At 46.4% G+C, this 19,488-nt stretch overlaps 1 protein-coding gene across 1 annotated transcript in view; it reads left to right on the top strand.

Annotated features, from left to right (window-relative positions):
• The first annotated feature begins 243 nt into the window (after positions 1–243).
• The window catches only part of LOC119292865, a 29,595-nt gene continuing 10,350 nt past the window's right edge, over positions 244–19,488 (top strand). Inside the window, exon 1 of the mRNA XM_037571544.1 lies at positions 244–337. Coding sequence (XP_037427441.1) covers positions 244–337 — 94 coding nt within the window. The remainder of the gene's footprint in view (positions 338–19,488) is intronic.

Here is a 19,488-nt window from a genome sequence, read left to right as displayed (position 1 = left end):
CTGGGCCTTCTCTGCCTTCCCCCCTAGTGGTGGCGCCCCCGCGGTCCTCCAGTCAGGTCCGGCCAACCCTGGTCTGGTCTTGACGCCGGCAGGGGGCGCGGGCTGCGGCGGCAAGGGCCTGCCGGCAGCTCACAGGGGCTGTTGCGCTCGTCATCGGCGGCGGCATGGTGATGGTGGTGGTGCATGCCGGTAGGATTTTGCCATTTTTCTGGTCGGCGGCGCGGGTTGGGGCCCCAGCCCGGCATGGCTGCGGTCCCGGTGATGGGCCGCGGCGAGGAGGTGGTTTCGCCGTGCCGGCTCCATGGCAGCTCGGCGAGTTGGCTGCGGGGGCGGCTGGGTTTCCGGCGTCGGCTTGTCTGTAGGCGGCCCATTTCAACCTTCGACACTCTCGTTGTCTGGTTGCTACCTTCGTCGAAGGTTCGGCCATCCCTCGACTACGGTCCATCGCTCGTCTCACGCTCGGCAGCAGGACTGAGTTTGTCTCGCGCCCGGTAGCAGGACTGACCTTCGTCTCGCGCCCGGCACTAGGACCGTGCTCATCTCGCGCCCGGCAGCGGGACGTGTCGATGGAGGCCAATTTTGGCCGGCCTCTGGGTTTCGGCATTGGGGGCATCACAGGGGTGCGAAAGGCGGTTCCTTTCCGCTCATATCTTCTGTTGGGGTAGCAGCGGGTCACGGGTGAGGTGGTGTTGAGGTCTTGGATGCTGGGGTGGCGGCCCTGGTGGTGGTGGCTACGCGGTGCTCTTGGACAAAGCCCGTGCCTTGGTGCTGCCCAGTCACCATGGTCATGTGGGTGGCGTGGTTGCCGGGGTGTGGCGTTCGGTGGCGGTGATTGTGGGCCGAGGTGAAAACCTGCTCTATCTTCGGACGGACCGGCGGCGGCAAAGATCGTTCCCTTCTTGAAGGCGTCGTCGCGGCTCTCATGCGGCTCCGGGGGAAACTCTGATCCTTGGATCGGGCGGTGGCGGCGCTCCAGCGTCGTATCCTTCCTGAAGGCGCCGCCTTGGAGTGCATGTTTCGTCATATGTAGCTTCATTTCTTCGGAGCGGTAGTGCTAGGAGTGGTGTTGCTGCGCTCGGCGCCTATGTATCATGTCTTGGGTGTGTGCGTGTGTTGCGGTGGCGTGGAGTGTGGATGTACTGGATGCTTGTGGTTTCGTGCTTTATATATAAATCGGGGCGAAAGTCTTTTTCAGTATTCCGTAGTCCATCGAAACTTCACCCAAAATTTGAAAACTTCACAACACAAAACTCAACACAAAACTCGTAAGCTCCGTTAGTATAAGAGAATAAAACCACCACTTATATTGGTGTTAAACCTACTGTATTCCAACTTCTCTACGATTCATACCCTCCAATACTACTCATAGATTCATCAAAATAAGCAAACAACACATAGAAAACAGAATCTGTCAAAAACAGAACAGTCTGTAGTAATCTATATCAAACGTATACTTCTGGAACTCAAAAAATTCTTAAATAAATTGGTAAACCTGAGTAATTTGTCTATTAATCATCTGAAAAAAGAATCAACCTAAAAGCACTCTCCAGTAAAAAATGGAAGCTAATCTCGTGAGCGCTAAAGTTTCTGTTTTTTACAGCAAGATCATAAAGACTTCACCCAAGTCTTCCCAAAGGTTCTACTTGGCACAAACACTAATTAACATGAAACCACATCTAACCAGAGGCTAGATGAATTATTTATTACTAAACAGGAACAAAAATCAAGGAACAAAAATAACATTGGGTTGCCTCCCAACAAGCGCTATCGTTTAACGCCCCTAGCTAGGCATGATGAAATGATGCTCACATAAAAGATAAGAATTGAAACATAAAGAGAGCATCATGAAGAATATGACTAGCACATTTAAGTCTAACCCACTTCCTATGCATAGGGATTTTGTGAGCAAACAACTTATGGGAACAATAATCAACTAGCATAGGAAGGCAAAACAAGCATAACTTCAAGATTTTAAGCACATAGAGAGGAAACTTGATATCATTGCAACTCCTACAAGCATATATTCCTCCCTAATAATAATTTTCAGTAGCATCATGAATGAGTTCAACAATATAACCAGCACATAAAGCATTCTTTTCATGATCTACTTGCATAGAAATTTTACTACTCTCCACATAAGCAAATTTATTCTCATCAATAGTAGTGGGAGCAATCTCAACAAAATAACTATCATGTGAAGCATAATCCAACTGAAAACTAAAATCATGATGACAAGTTTCATGGTTATCATTATTCTTAATAGCATACAAGTCATCACAATAATCATCATAGATAGCAATTTTCTTCTCATAATCAATTGGAACCTCTTCCGAAATAGTGGATTCATCACTAAATAAAGTCATGACCTCTCCAAATCCACTTTCATCAATATAATCATCATAAATAGGAGTCATGCTTTCATCATAATAAATATTCTCATCAAAACTCGGGGGACAAAAATATCATCTTCATCAAACATAGCTTCCCCAAGCTTGTGGCTTTGCATATCATTAGCATCACGGATATTCAAGGAATTCATACTAACAACATTACAATCATGCTCATCATTCAAATATTTTATGCCAAACATTTTATAGACTTCTTCTTCTAGCACTTGAGCACAATTTTCCTTACCATCATTCTCACGAAATATATTAAAAAGATGAAGCATATAAGGCAAACTCGATTCCATTTTTTTGTAGTTTTCTTTTATAGACTAAATTAGTGATAAAACAAGAAACTAAAAGATTCGATTGCAAGATCTAAAGATATACTCCCTCCATTCCGAATTACTTGTCGTAGAAATGGATGTATCTAGAACTAAAAAATGTCTAGATACATCCATTTCTACGACAAGTAATTCCGAATGGAGGGAGTACATTCAAGCACTCACCTCCCCGGCAACAGCGCCAGAAATGAGCTTGATGTCTACTACGCAACCTTCTCCTTGTAGACGTTGTTGGGCCTCCAAGTGCAGAGGTTTGTAGGATAGTAGCAAATTTCCCTCAAGTGGATGACCTAAGGTTTATCAATCCCTGGGAGGTGTAGGATGAAGATGGTCTCTCTCAAACAACCCTACAACCAAATAACAAAGAGTCTCTTGTGTCCCCAACACACCCAATACAATGGTAAATTGTATAGGTGCACTAGTTCGGTGAAGAGATGGTGATACAAGTGCAATATGGATGGTAGATATAGGTATTTATAATCTGAAAATATAAAAACAGCAAGGTAACAAGTGATAAAAGTGAGCATAAACGGTATTGCAATGCTAGGAAACAAGGCCTAAGGTTCATACTTTCACCAATGCAAGTTCTCTCAACAATAATAACATAATTAGATCATATAACAATCCCTCAACATGCAACAAAGAGTCACTCCAAAGCCACTAATAGCGGAGAACAAACGAAGAGATTATGGTAGGGTACGAAACCACCTCAAAGTTATCCTTTCTGTTCTATCTATTCAAGAGTCTGTAGTAAAATAACATGAAGCTATTCTTTCCGTTCGATCTATCATAGAGTTCATACTAGAATAACACCTTCAGACACAAATCAACCAAAACTCTAATGTCACCTAGATACTCCATTGTCACCTCAAGTATCCGTGGGCAGGATTATACGATATGCATCACACAATCTTAGATTCATCTATTCAACCAACACAAAGTACTTCAAAGAGTGCCCCAAAGTTCCTACCGAAGAGTCAAGACGAAAACGTGTGCCAACCCCTATGCATAGATTCCCAAGGTCATGGAACCCGCAAGTTGATCACCAAAACATACATCAAGTGGATCACGTGAATATCCCATTGTCACCATAGATAAGCACGGCAAGACATTGTAACGCCCCGAGACCGACGCTCCAGAAGACTTCCAGCTATTCCGAGTTTCACCGTGTGTTCCTTTTGTGCTTGCTCTTTTATTTTTGCATTTCATCATGTCATCTCTTGCATTACATCATGTAATCACGCCATCAATTTCTCAAACCAACTAAAACTCAAACAAATTGCATGGGTCTTTGATCCATTTAAATTGAGGGAATTCACATGGTGATTTCTCTTTATAACATATCCTCCTAATATTTATGGATCTATTATAAATATTCCATTAATTTGGAATTTACCACAACACACGTGCATGTTAAATCCCTTGGCCTTTCCTTCTTCGAGTTTTGACACCCTAACCTTGCCTATAATTCTTTTCCCATTTATCGAGGCTCTTTCTAAATTCTCAACATTTTTGGATCTACCAAATACCCACTTCCTTCCTACACTCATTTGAATTAAATTCAAATGAGTTTGAATTCAACTTCACGCCCATGCTCACTTTCTAGTTTTCTTGGATCAAGCTCATTTTTATGAGTCCAGGAAAATTGTCCTCCTGCTCAAATTCTTTCCCTAACCTCTCTTTCCTTTCTTTCTCATCTCTATTTTGTTTTTATTTATTTATTTTTAGAGTGAGAGAGAGCCCAGCAGCCAGGCCGGCTTGTTTCCCCGCAGTCCTTTTGGCCCAAAGCCCAGTCAACCCTTTCTAACCCTAGCCAGCCTCCCCGATCCCCTTGACACCCTCGATCCCCATCTCCGTTCCGCAGCGCCGCCATCCCTCCTGCTCGATCTCCCCGCTCGCTGACCTCCTCTCTGCCCATCCCCTGTCCCTCTCCTCCCTCGCGCCGCCAAAGGAGCCCCTCTCCTCGATCTTCCCCTTCCCCTCCTATGCGCCTCCTGCTTGCCTTCCATGGCGCCCCGCATCTGCCGCGCCTCGCCCTTCACCGCTCGTGATGCCCGTTGGCTCCGGCAAGCATTGCGCCGGCGAGCCCCTCCAGGACTCCTTCTTCTACTCCTCGCCTGTGACCCGAGCTATGTGCTCATGGTCTGGCCGCCTCCCTCCGCTGCCAGTCCAACCATGTCCATGGCGTGGGCCGCTCGGCCTGCTCGTCACTGTTGCTCCACCAACGCGCAGCCCTCGACCTCCCCTCGCTCTCGCACTCCGCGCTCGCCGGAGAAGAGAACCAGGCCGGAGCCCCGTCGGCCTCCTCGCCGCCGTCGCACCCCCTTCCATCAGCACTCGCACCCAAGCTGCTCCACCCCTTGCTTCGCCTCGTGCCCGACGGCTTGACCGACGCTGCCCTGCACCAACTCGTGTGTCCGCGCGTGTAGCTAGGACTGCCATGGCTAAGAGTTTTTCATGCATCGGCGGGAGCTCCTCCAATTGTTGCCCCGTACACCGCTTTGCTGCTGCCGCTGGATCGCTGAGACTGATCCCCCGAGGAACCTTGTGTTCAACTACACAACGAGCGTCAAGTACCACTACAACCCATGTTTGACTACGTGGATTCGCCAAGTACCACGACGACCATCGCTTGCAAAGTTTGGCTACATCACGGAGATATGTACAATTACGCGGTTTTGCCAAGTGCCACGTCGAACCATGAAGTTCCTCAAGATACCAAGTACCTCTACTGACGGCCACGAACATCTACGTAACGTGTACAATTACCGTCGCCGTGTACCACTACTTCCACTACCGTCGCCGTTTATGACTACTTCCACTACCGTCGTGAGAACAAATACTTCCACTATGACCGTCCCGAGAACGTCTACTTCCCCTACACCGCATCGAACTCGATCCGCCCCGAAAATGCACGCCTCGAAGGTATAACCCCGAGACGACCGCCCGTGAATGTATGCTTGTGTGTTGTATGAGATGCTCGAGATTGCACCGTATCCGAGAGAGGTCTTTGCACGTTCCTCGTTTGCCATGCCGACGTCCCGTGGGAACCCGGAATCCGGGATCACCCCGCCATCTTTTGCATGTTTCGCACATCCACATCTTTGTTTGCGCCGGTCGCTCAATGAGTTGTCGGATCATCGAAATGTTGTCGTGGCACCATTTCCGTTATCGTTGCCGTGACACCCCTTTCATTCCGCCATGGTGACCAAATGCTTCATAACATGCTCATCAGCATTTTCATAAAATTGCATACAACTTGTATATGTCATCCGCATCATGATAACAACATTTAAAATGTTTAAATTTGTGCTTGCATTAAATTGCTAAATAACATATGGGGATTTTCCGGAATTGTTGTTTGTTGTTCCGGCCTCATTTAAACTTGCCTAAATAGGTGGTTTGCTCATGTTTCACCTTTTGCCATGTTTAACAATATTTAATATTGTTGGGTACATAAACGAGAGAGAACTAAATCAATGCATGTGGTGTTTTGTCAATATGCAACTCGTTGCATATTGAGCTCCACTTAACTTTTAGTATTGTTTGTGCACTTTGCCATGCCATGCCTCATTAAATCGGACATGCACCATACTTGATTGTGCATCATGCCATGATTATGCTTGTGTGTTTACCATGTTGTATGCTTCTTTCTCATTTGCTTCTCTCGTTAGCTTCGGTTTCGTTCCGGAGTTGTGAGGATTCGTTCGACTACGTCTGTTTCTCTTCTTCATGGACACGTTCTTCTTCCTTGCGGGATTTCAGGCAAGATGACCATTACCCTCGGCATCACTTCTATCTTTGCTTGCTAGTTGCTTCGTTCTATCGCTATGTTGTGCTACCTATCACTTGTTCTTCAAGCCTCCCAAATTGCCATGTCAGCCTCTAACCTTTCCACCATTCCTAGCAAACCGTTGTTTGGCTATGTTACCGCTTTGCTCAGCCCCTCTTATAGTGTTGTTAGTTGCAGGTGAAGTTGAAGATTGCTCCATGTTGGATCGGATTATGTTGGGATATCACAATATCTCTTATTTAATTAATGCATCTATATACTTGGTAAAGGGTGGAAGACTCGGCCTTATGCCTGGTGTTTTGTTCCACTCTTGCCGCCATAGTTTCCGTCATACTAGTGTTATGTTCCTTGATTATGTGTTCCTTACGCGGTTGGGTGATTTATGGGACCCCCTTGACAGTTCGCTTTGAATAAAACTCCTCTAGCAAGGCCCAACCTTGGTTTTAACATTTGCCACCTTAGCCTTTTTCCCTTGGGTTCTGCAGACTCAAGGGTCATCTTTATTTTACCCCCCCCCCCGGGACAGTGCTCCTCCGAGTGTTGGTCCAAACTAGAGCACCGTGCGGTACCATTCCTTGGCAACTTGGATTACGTCGGTACCTGTACGCTTAGCTTATCTGGTGTGCCCTGAGAACGAGATATGTGCAGCTCCTATCGGGATTTGTCGGCACAGCGGGTGGTCTTGCTGGTCTTGTTTTACCATTATCGAAATGTCTTGTAAACCGGGATTTCGAGTCTGATCGGGTCTTCCTAGGAGAAGGAATATCCTTCCTTGACCATGAGAGCTTATGATGGGCTAAGTTGGGACACCCCTGCAGGGTATTATCTTTCGAATGTCGTGCCCGCGGTTATGTGGCAGATGGGAATTTGTTAACGTCCGGTAGTAGAGAACTTGACACTTGACTTAATTAAAATGCATCAACCGCGTCTGTAGCCGTGATGGTCTCTTTTCGGCGGAGTCCGGGAAGTGAACACGGTTTTGGGTTATGTTGGACGTAAGTAGGAGTTCAGGATCACTTCTTGATCATTGCTAGCTTCATGACCGTTCCGTTTGCTCTCTTCTCGCTCTTATTTGCGTATGTTAGCCACCATATTTCCTTAGTGCTTTCTGCAACTCCACCTCATTACCACTTCCTACCCATAAGCTTAAATAGTCTTGATCTCGTGGGTTTTGAGATTGCTGAGTCCTCGTGACTCACCAGATACTATCACAACAGTTGCAGGTGCAGATGATACCAGTGCAGGTAATGCAACCGAGCTCAAATGGGAGCTCAACGAAGATCTTGGTCGTTGCTATGTTTCGTTTCATGTTGATCAGTAGTGGAGCCCAGTTGGGACGATTGGGGATCTAGCAGTTGGGTTATCTTCTTTTCTTTTGGCTTCGTTCATAGTCGGACTATGCGTGTGCTCGGAATGATGTGTGAATTATATGTTCATTGTGTGAAGTGGCGATTGTAAGCCAACTCTTTATCCCATTCTTGTTCATTACATGGGATTGTATGAAGATGACCCTTCTTGCGACAAAACCACAATGCGGTTATGCCTCTAAGTCGTGCTTCGACACCTGGGAGATATAGCCGCATCGTGGGTGTTACAAGTTGGTAATCAGAGCCATCCCCGACTTAGGAGCCCTCTGCTTGATCGAATCATTGGCGTTGCTGAGTCTAAAAAAATGTTTTGAGTCTTAGGATTATATATATCGGAGAGTAGGATTCTTTTTACTCCTCAGTCCCTTCGTCGCTCTTGTGAGGTCTCCTGACGTAGATGTTTTGACTTTCCTCTCCTCAAATTTCACTAAAAAAAATTAGGATCACGCGGGTATCTTGGAATCGTTCCGATGGTTTTGTGACGAGAATATTGTTCTTGGTGCCTCCTGTCTTTTATGTGGCAGTGACCCGGGGAGTTGAGCTCTGAGGTGTTGTCGTCATAACTTTATCATTGCAGTTCTGGAATACCTGAGTTTTGCCGACATCGAAAATCTCTTTTATGCAGTTGTTGGTGAGATAACCTCGACGCCACCCAGTACTGGGGCGGGAGTTCGGGAGTATTGCCATAGCTTGTATAATGGATGCTTTTCGAAGGTTGAGGTACACGATTTCCGAAGGTTTCTTGGTTATGTGTTGACGGATGGATACAGCTTGGATGTAGGGATTGTTAGTTTTGGGTGAGATATATATTGCTTCCCCTGTATCCCCAACACCAGATTGCATAACCATAAAGTTTCAGGAGTTTTATAGGTGGGAATTCAAGTAGCCCTAGTTTTTTTTCTTTCCAACAGATGCATAATATAAGATTGGTGTTCGACGTCTAGTGGTCCGCCTATCCACGTCGTTTTTACAGTGGTCTCATTGTGTCTTAAAGAACCCTTGGCTATGCTGGTTCGGGGACACTTTGATGTCATGTGCACTGCCTTGTACATGATGGTGTTGTACGATCGAGCCCGTGTGGGCCCCACCATGAAAACTTCGGATGAAATCTCTATCATATGTTTGTTCCGGCTTATTCTGCAAGCCAATCCTTTCTTTTGTTTTATTTGTGGTATTCGAGTTGCTTCAATGTCAAGTGTTGATTCCATACCTTTCCTAAACGTTGTTCTCATATTGCTATGTGAATACTAATCCTTCTTGATCATCGAGATTGTCATGTCAATTCTTTTCGACCGGTGTGCTTCTCTTCAAGTGGATCTGAACATTTCAACATTCGCAAGATCAATTCTAAGTTTTCTCAATGGTATCCATTCCATCTGCCCCAAGTTGCCTTTGTTTTTTCCGCCCTCCCACCCTTAACTTCAAGGACTCATATATGTTAATCAAGTATCTATTTATTCATGTGAAGTCTCTTCACTCTTTTCAATCAATGTTCTTACCCGGTGATTATCACGAAGTTGGCCAGGAGTTTCAAGTTCGTCATTCTTCGTTATTTTTCTTCTCCGGTGGATTCAAGTCAAGTTTTCGGTGTTGATCATATCCCTTTCCTCGTTTCTAATGCTTTCTCATGCCAGTGCACCTCTTAATCTTTCACCTCTCACTATTCATTTGTTCCGGAGTGCAAAGATATCTCGAAAGATTAGTTAACATTCAAAATCCGTTCAAGTTATTTCGAGGTTGTTATCTCATTCAAGTCATTTAATTCAACCGGTGCAATTTCCCTTTCAAGCAATCATTCAACGGTGTTTTCTTTTGAGTGGGCCCTAACCCACAGGTCTTTTCCCAGGATCTTACCTGACTCTTCTAATTATCAGGAGCTATTCTCAAATTCATTTACAAGTTTGATGTAAGAATGAAATTTCATCAGTCAGATGCCATCTTCAAGATCGTTTTCAAATTCTTTTCATCTTTGGCTCAACCTTTTTTATTTTAATCCTTCCGGAGTGTCTCAACAATTCATGGTGGTGTTTCTCATCATCATTCTCGAATATTGAAGACCGAAGAAGGATTTCTCTTAAATCTTGCTCCATTCTCTTCAAGATTCATGGTTCTAGCTTGATGCCATCCTTTCATAATTGTTTTGATTGTGAAAATTCTTTTCACCCATCCGGAGCATTATCACACCCAATATGCGACCCTATCCAAAAGGAACTTGAAGGTCCCACCAAGGATAGACCCGCATATTGAAACGCTTTTGCAAGGTGGATATCATTACATCAACATTACATAATAGATGGGGATACATACAAGAGGCATACAATGCCACAAGAATACATCAATACATCACAATACATAAGAGCATCATCCGATTATGGATGAAACACAAACAAAAACTCAAATGACATCCACCCTGCTAGCCCAGGCTGCCGACCCGGAACCTATCCCCTGATCGAAGAAGAAGCAGAAGAAGAACTCCAAGACAAGCAAACATCGCTCTCGCGTCATGATCATCGCATGAACCTGTACATGCAACTGTTGTTGTAGTAATCTGTGAACCACGTGGACTCAGCAATCCCATTACCATGGGTATCAAGACTAGCAAAGCTTAATGGGAAAGGAAGGGGTAAAGTGGTGAGGCTGCAGCAGCGACTAAGCATATATGGTGGCTAAAATACGCAAATAAGAGCGAGAAGAGAGCAAATGGAACGGTCCTCAACTAGTAATGATCAAGAAGTGATCCTGAACTCCTACTTACGTCAAACATAACACTGAAACCGTGTTCACTTCCCGGACTCCGCCGAGAAGAGACCATCACGGCTACACACGCGGTTGATGCGTTTTAATTCGGATCTGGTGTCAAGTTATTTACAACCGGACATTAACAAATTCCCATCTGCCTATAACCGCAGGCACGGCTTTCGAAAGATTATACCCTGCAGGGGTGTCCCAACTTAGCCCATGACAAGCTCTCGCGATCAACGAAGGAATAGACCTTCGACCCGATCAGACTCGGAATCCCGGTTTACAAGACATTTCGACAATGGTAAAACAAGACCAGCAAGACCGCCCGATACGCCGACAATCCCGATAGGAGCTGCACATATCTCGTTCTCAGGGCAACACCGGATAAGCGAAGCGTACAGGAACCGACGTAACCCAAGTTGCCAAGGGATGTCCCCGCACGGTGCTCTAGTTTGGACCAACACTTAGACAAGCACTAGCCCAGGGGGGGCTGTAATAAAGATGACCCTTGGGTTAATTACTCCCAAGGGAAATGTAGGTGGTGGTGAGGCAAATGGTAAAACCAAGGTTGGGCCTTGTTGGAGGAGTTTTATTCAAAGCGAACTGTCAAGGGGGTCCCATAAATCACCCGACCACGTAAGGAACGCAAAATCCGGGAACATAACACCGGTATGACGGAAACTAGGGGGAAAAGAGTGGAACAAAACACCAGGCATAAGGCCGAGCCTTCCACCCTTAACCAAATATATAGATGCATTAATAATATAAGAGATATTGTGATATCCCAACCAAAATCCTGTCCACCATGGAGAAATCTTCAACTTCACCTGCAACTAGCAACGCTATAAGAGGGGCTGAGCAAAAGCGGTAACATAGCCAAGCAATGGTTTGCTAGGAAGGGTGTCAAAGGTTAGAGGTTCATGACAATTTGGGAGGCTTGAAGAGCAACAGATAGGTAACGTAGCATAGCGACAGAATGAAGCAACTAGAATAGCAATGATAGTAGTGAGATCCAGGGTAGCGGTCATCTTGCCTGAAATCCCGCTCGGAAGAAGAACGAGTCCATGAAGAAGACAATCGGAAGTAGTCGAACAAATCCTCACAATCCCAACGTTACCGGAACTAAGAAGCAACACTGGAAAGAAGCAAGCAACATAGTAAACACACGGCATAATCATGGCATGATGCACAATCAAGTATGATGCATGTCCGGTTAAAGAGGCAAGGCATGGCAAAGTGCAACAAACAATACTACAAGTTAAGTGGAGCTCAATATGCAACGAGTTGCATATTGACGAAACACCACATTTGAGTTATTTAGTTCGCTCTCGTTTAGGTACTCAACAATAATAAATGTTGTTAAACATGGCAAGAGGTGAAACATAATAAAACTACCTATCTAAGCAAGTTTAAATGAGGCCGGAACAACAAAACAACAATTCCGAAAAATCCCCATGTGCATATTTTAGATTCGGTACTGTTCTGCCCTAAACACAATTTTATTGTTGTTAAACAGGAAAAAAAAGTGGACCATGTTAAACTAGGCATTTTTCCACCCCATTTACATATAAAGTTTATTTAAAATGGAGCTATGGTTATTTAGTTATGAAATAAATCATTTTAGCATGGCATTATGCAAAATTAAATAAACAGCAAGTTTAAACATTTTTAACATAGATGAAAGTGACATATTATCAATCTACACAATTTTCTGAGCATATTACATGTATAAACTATTTACATATGATGCACGGTTAATGAGTTTTTAAATGCATGAACATGGAGGGGTTTTCTGAAAAATTGGCAATCTCTGGATAATGCTAAAAACGCAACAGGGAAAAAAACATGCATCAGGCTGAAACTGCAGGCTGGCCCAACAGGAGAAAAAAACAAAAGGAGGGGGCGCTGGGGGTGGCCTCACCTAGTGGGCTGAGGCCCAGTCGGTGGAAGAGGTAGGCCGGGATAGGCCAGCGGGGCAAGCGGGCCGGCTGGAAGGGGCGCTGGACCTTGGCGCGGATCTGGAGGCCCGCTGGGCTGAAGCGGGCCAACGCGCTGGGCCGGGGCGCTGAGGAGGCCCACGCGGTTGATGCAGGGCGTCGTCCTCCTTAATCCAGAGGGGATCGAGGGAAGGCAGCAGGGACGGGCCGCAGCGCAATGCCGGCGAGGTCCGGCGCCGGGGAGGCCAAAAGGAGGCCGGAGCTGCGGGATCCGGCTGGCACGGCGCCAGATCCGTCGCGGGAGGAGGCCGGAGGGGCTCCTGCGACGAGAACCGAGCAGCGGCGGCGAGCTCCTGCGAGATCCCTGCAGGAGAGAGAGGGAGTGAGGCAGCGAGAGGGAGAGAAGGAGGAGAAGGGGCGGGAGACGGCGGAGGCGGCGACCTGGGATGGCGGAGATGGCGGCTCCGGCGAGGGAGGCTGTAACGGCGGCACAGGGCACGATCTGGATCGGGAGCTCCTCTCCCGATCTGGATCGCTCGGGCGAGCAGGGAGGCGGCACGGTTCGGGCGCCGATGGGCTTCCAGGGCCCGAACTGGGCTTCGGCGGGCCCTCGGCGGTGGGACGGGGAGGCAGGGCGTCGTGGCGCGTGCTGAGAGGCTGGAGGGCGTCGGCTGGAGGCGGCGCGCCCACTGGCGACTCGCCAAGTGGCGCTGAGGAGGTGGCCGGCGCAGAAATGGAGGAGGGAGGCGGCTAGAGGCGCGGATTTCGAGGCTGGGGGGTTAGGACGACCAAATTTGGAAGGAGGGGGGTTTAAATAGGAAAGGGGGGCTAGGGTTTAGTCTCTAGGGGGTTTTGGAGCGTTTCGGGGCCCCAGATCGACATCGGATGGCTCCGGATTAAGGGGGGTTTAGGTGGGCTGCAGGTGGGCTGAGAAGAGGGGTTGGGCTGAGAGAAGAGGAGAGAAAGAGAGGCCCGGCGGCAGTTTCAGAGACCGAAACGTCCGACGAAGGTACCGGCAACGGTACCGCTATGAGTTTAATGGTTGGGCTATCAAACGAGCTCCGAATGCAACAAAACATGGCAGGCGCTCTGTCTACACTATAATAAGACCGCATGACAAGTTGCATCCCATTCCGAGAACATCTTTATGCCACTTATAGAATAATATTTCGGAGGTGCCGCGGGCGCGTGCGAGTGTGTCTGTGCTCAGAACAGACAACGGAGAGAACCGGCGAAACCCGAACGGATGCAAGTTTTGAAAAACATGCGGATGAAATGCAGGTGATGACATGAGATGAGATGCATAACAAGAACCAAATGCAAAACAACAGACAAAACCCAACCACGGAGGAAGTAATAAATCACGTCTCCGGAAAAGGCAAGAGTTGGAGTTACGAATATGGAAAGTTGCATCCGGGGCGTTACAAGCATTTCATGAGTTGTTTCCATTTCTTTGCTCCGAAGGCCATCATGTCATAATTCTTCATTCTCAGCTTTCAACTCTCGTTCTCCAAATCTTACCGGTGGATCATTCAAGTTTACTCTAGTCAGCTCATGATCTCTTTGTTCTCTTGTATCTAAATTCTGTCAAGTATCTTCATTCATTTTCCAATTCTTCCCGGTGAATTGTGCCTTTGTTACTTTCATTTTCAATTCTTACGGTGGTTCGTTCAAGAGTTCTCTTCCTTGGTTATCATTCATTCTTTCATTGTTTCAATCCCGCCGGTGGTTCCATCAATACCTTCTTAAGTTTATGCTATATCTCTCTTAATCCTTTCTACGAGAATAAGTAGTATGCCAAATCCGTTGCTTGTTATCAATTTAATATGGTGAAGGATATGCATAACATAATTCTTATTCTTGTTTCATCCAAGTGATTAATTCCTTCTTTCGGAGTTCGTTCATAATATCAATTCTCGGTTCCAAGTTATTCATCTTTCTTGTCCGGAGTTCAAAGTTTATTCATTTTGTAGCTCCATCTAAATCATCGCAAGGCTTCACCTTGTGTTTTCAACTTTCCTTTCGTTTGATCATTCTTTTATTACCGGAGTTCTTCTTCGAGGCTCTGCATGGTGGTTCGTCAAGGATTCTTTTCATTCTTCAATTGTTCTTCAAGATTTCTCTTGAAGTTAACATCCACCAAGCTATACTCAAAATAAACATGGTGCCCAACACATGTTTTGTTTTGAGGAGTTCAAGCATTCTTTATCGTGCATTCCAAAGTGCAATTCTCCTACCTTATCTTTTCGGATGGTGTTATATCACTCTTGACAATTTCCTTCTTGTTTCATGATTCATATGTTATCAAGAATGAGGTATTTTAAATCCATCAAACTCTTTGTTGTAGATATCTTGGGATATATTTCACCTAAAGCCTTCCATTGGGAATGTTGCTATTTGTGGTGCTTATCAATGATCCAAGCTTTCTCCATATCCTTCTTGGTGAAAGAGGTTTTTCATCTCTTCGTTGATCTCAAGCAAGCAATTGTTTCTGTTAGTGGCCGGTTGTCACCTCATAATTTTGAGATGTTTTCCATAAGCCCACAACAAGCTTGTGCTTTTCGTTGTTCATTTTCCAACAACTCCGTTAAATCCTACTTTGCAAGGATGCGTTCAAGTTCATTTGTGGCAAAAGTTGTCATTTTCTTCTCCGTCCCTTTATCCCAACAATCTAGCTTCTATTCTTTCGTTCCGGAGGCATTGTGATGTTGCTCTCTTCACCCATCACCTCGTTTTGTCAAGATCATGTTCTTTTTTTGCTTATCCATTTAACCGGAGTGGTTTCGAATTCTATCGTGTCCATTAAACTCTTGATTCATGTCTTTGCAACTTTCAAGTTCTTGTAATGTTCCTTGTTCCTCTTTTCTAACGGATTGTTTGCAATCTCGTTCATCTCCTTTGTATTCTTTCTTTCAATTTGTTCAACCTCTCAAGGTTCATGGTTTCACTCTTTTGTCGAAGAAGCAACTTAGTTTTACCTCTTCTCTTCCTCTTCCGTTTTCTCTCTGGTGCCATCCTAGATCTTGGGACGAGATCCTCTTGTAGTGGTGGAGTGTTGTAACGCCCCAAGACCGACGCTCCAGAAGACTTCCAGCTATTCCGAGTTTCGCCACTTTTGTGCTTGCTCTTTTATTTTTGCATTTCATCATGTCATCTCTTGCATTGCATCATGTCATCACGCCATCAATTTCTCAAACCAACTAAAACTCAAACAAATTGCATGGGTCTTTGATCCATTTAAATCGAGGGAATTCACATGGTGATTTCTCTTTATAACATATCCTCCTAATATTTATGGAGCTATTATAAATATTCCATTAATTTGGAATTTACCACAACACACGTGCATGTTAAATCCCTTGGCCTTTCCTTCTTCGAGTTTTGACACCCTAACCTTGCCTATAATTCTTTTCCCATCTATCGAGGCTCTTTCTAAATTCTCAACATTTTTGGATCTACCAAATACCCACTTCCTTCCTACACTCATTTGAATTAAATTCAAATGAGTTTGAATTCAACTTCACGCCCATGCTCACTTTTTAGTTTTCTTGGATCAAGCTCATTTTTATGAGTCCAGGAAAATTGTCCTCCTGCTCAAATTCTTTCCCTAACCTCTCTTTCCTTTCTTTCTCATCTCTATTTTGTTTTTATTTATTTATTTTTAGAGTGAGAGAGAGCCCAGCAGCCAGGCCGGCTTGTTTCCCCGCAGTCCTTTTGGCCCAAAGCCCAGTCAACCCTTTATAACCCTAGCTAGCCTCCCTGATCCCCTTGACCCCCTCGATCCCCATCTCCGTTCCGCAGCGCCGCCATCCCTCCTGCTCGATCTCCTTGCTCGATGGCCTCCTCTTGGTCCATCCCCTCTCCCTCTCCTCCCTCGCGCCGCCAGAGGATCCCGTCTCCTCGATCTTCCCCTTCCCCTCCTGTGCGCCTCCTGCTTGCCTTCCATGGCGCCCCGCATCTACCACGCCTCGCCCTTCGCCGCTCGTGCTGCCCGCTGGCTCCAGCAAGCATTGCGTCGGCGAGCCCCTCCAGGACTCCTTCTTCTCCTCCTCGCCTGCGACCCGAGCTATGTGCTCGTGGCCTAGCTGCCTCCCTCCGCTGCCAGTCCAACCCTGTCCATGGCGTGGGCCGCTCGGCCTACTCGTCGCCGTTGCTCCACCCACGCGCAGCCCTCGACCTCCCCTCGCTCTCGCGCTCCGCCCTCACCGGAGAAGAGAACCAGGCCGGAGCCCCGTCGGCCTCCTCGCCACCGTCGCGCCCCCTTCCATCAGCACCCGCACCCAAGCTGCTCCACCCCTTGCTTCGCCTCGTGCTCGACTGCTTGACCAACGCTGCCCTGCACCAGCTCGTGTGTCCGTGCATGTAGCCAGGACTGCCATGGCTAAGAGTTTTCCATGCGTCGCCGGGAGCTCCTCCAATTGTTGCCCCGTACCCCGCTTTGCTGCTGCCGCTGGATCGCCAAGACCGATCCCGCGAGGAACCTTGTGTTCAACTACACAACGAGCGTCAAGTACCACTACAACCCATGTTTGACTACGTGGATTCGCCAAGTACCACGACGACCATCGCTTGCCAAGTTTGGCTACATCACGGAGATATGTACAATTACGCGGTTTCGCCAAGTGCCACGTCGAACCATGAAGTTCCTCAAGATACCAAGTACCTCTACCGACGGCCCCGAACATCTACGTAACGTGTACAACTACCGTTGCCATGTACCACTACTTCCACTACCGTCGCCGTGTACGACTACTTCCACTACCGTCGCGAGAACAACTACTTCCACTATGACCGTCCCGAGAACGTCGACTTCCCCTACACCGCATCGAACTCGATCCGCCCCGAAAATGCACGCTTCGAAGGTATAACCCCGAGACGACCGCCCGTGAATGTATGCTTGTGTGTTGTATGAGATGCTCGAGATTTGCACCGTGTCCGAGAGAGGTCTTTGCATGTTCCTCGTTTGCCATGCCGCCGTCCCGTGGGAACCCGGAATCCGGGATCACCCCGCCATCTTTTGCATGTTTCGCCCATCCACATCTTTGTTTGCACCGGTCGCTCAATGAGTTGTCGGATCATCGAAATGTTGCCGTGGCACCATTTCCGTTGTCGTTGCTGTGACACCCCTTTTGTTCTGCCAAGGTGACCAAATGCTTCATAACATGCTCATGTCAGCATTTTCATAAAATTGCATACAACTTGTATATGTCATCCGCATCATCATAACAACATTTAAAATGTTTAAATTTGTGCTTGCATTAAATTGCTAAATAACATATGGGGATTTTCCGGAATTGTTGTTTGTTGTTCTGGCCTCATTTAAACTTGCCTAATAGGTGGTTTGCTCATGTTTCACCTTTTGCCATGTTTAACAATATTTAATATTGTTGGGTACATAAACGAGAGAGAACTAAATTAATGCATGTGGTGTTTTGTCAATATGCAACTCGTTGCATATTGAGCTCCACTTAACTTGTAGTATTGTTTGTGCACTTTGCCATGCCATGCCTCATTAAACCGGACATGCATCATACTTGATTGTGCATCATGCCATGATTATACTTGTGTGTTTACCATGTTGTATGCTTCTTTCCGGTTTGCTTCTCTCGTTAGCTTCCGTTTCTTTCCGGAGTTGTTAGGATTCGTTCGACTACGTCCATTTGTCTTCTTCATGGAGTCGTTCTTCTTCCTTGCAGGATTTCAGGCAAGATGACCATTACCCTCGACATCACTTCTATCTTTGCTTGCTAGTTGCTTCGTTCTATCACTATGTTGTGCTACCTATCACTTGTTCTTCAAGCCTCCAAAATTGCCATGTCAGCCTCCAACCTTTCCACCCTTCCTAGCAAACCGTTGTTTGGCTATGTTACCGCTTTGCTCAGCCCCTCTTATAGTGTTGTTAGTTGCAGGTGAAGTTGAAGATTGCTCCATGTTGGATCAGATTATGTTGGGATATCACAATATCTCTTATTTAATTAATGCATCTATATACTTGGTAAAGGGTGGAAGACTCGGCCTTATGCCTGGTGTTTTGTTCCACTCTTGCCGCCATAGTTTCCGTCATACCGGTGTTATGTTCCTTGATTATGCATTCCTTACGTGGTTGGGTGATTTATGGGACCCCCTTGACAGTTTGCTTTGAATAAAACTCCTCCAGCAAGGCCCAACCTTGGTTTTAACATTTGCCACCTAAGCCTTTTTCCTTGGGTTCTGCAGACTCAAGGGTCATCTTTATTTTACCCCCCCCCGGGCCAGTGCTCCTCCGAGTGTTGGTCCAAACTAGAGCACCGTGCTGTACCATTCCTTGGCAACTTGGATTACATCGGTACCTGTACGCTTAGCTTATCCGGTGTGCCCTAAGAACGAGATATGTGCAGCTCCTATCGGGATTTGTTGGCACAACGGGTGGTCTTGCTGGTCTTGTTTTACCATTTTCGAAATGTCTTGTAAACCGGGATTCCGAGTCTGATCGGGTCTTCCTGGGAGAAGGAATATCCTTCGTTGACCGTGAGAGCTTATGATGGGCTAAGTTGGGACACCTCTGCAGGGTATTATCTTTCGAAAGCTGTGCCCGCGGTTATGTGGCAAATGGGAATTTGTTAACGTCCGGTTGTAGAGAACTTGACACTTGACTTAATTCAAATGCATCAACCGTGTGTGTAGCCGTGATGGTCTCTTTTCGGCGGAGTCCGGGAAGTGAACACGGTTTTGGGTTATGTTCGACGTAAGTAGGAGTTCAGGATCACTTCTTGATCATTGCTAGCTTCACGACCGTTCCGTTTGCTCTCTTCTCGCTCTTATTTGCGTATGTTAGCCACCATATTTGCTAAGTGCTTGCTGCAACTCCACCTCATTACCACTTCCTACCCATAAGCTTAAATAGTCTTGATCTCGCGGGTTCTGAGATTGCTGATCCTCGTG

This window comes from Triticum dicoccoides, chromosome 4B (assembly GCF_002162155.2).
Source record: "Triticum dicoccoides isolate Atlit2015 ecotype Zavitan chromosome 4B, WEW_v2.0, whole genome shotgun sequence".
Taxonomy (NCBI): domain Eukaryota; kingdom Viridiplantae; phylum Streptophyta; class Magnoliopsida; order Poales; family Poaceae; genus Triticum; species Triticum dicoccoides.
The sequence above is the reverse complement of the archived record's forward strand: the minus strand, read 5'-3'. Positions and strand labels throughout refer to the sequence as shown.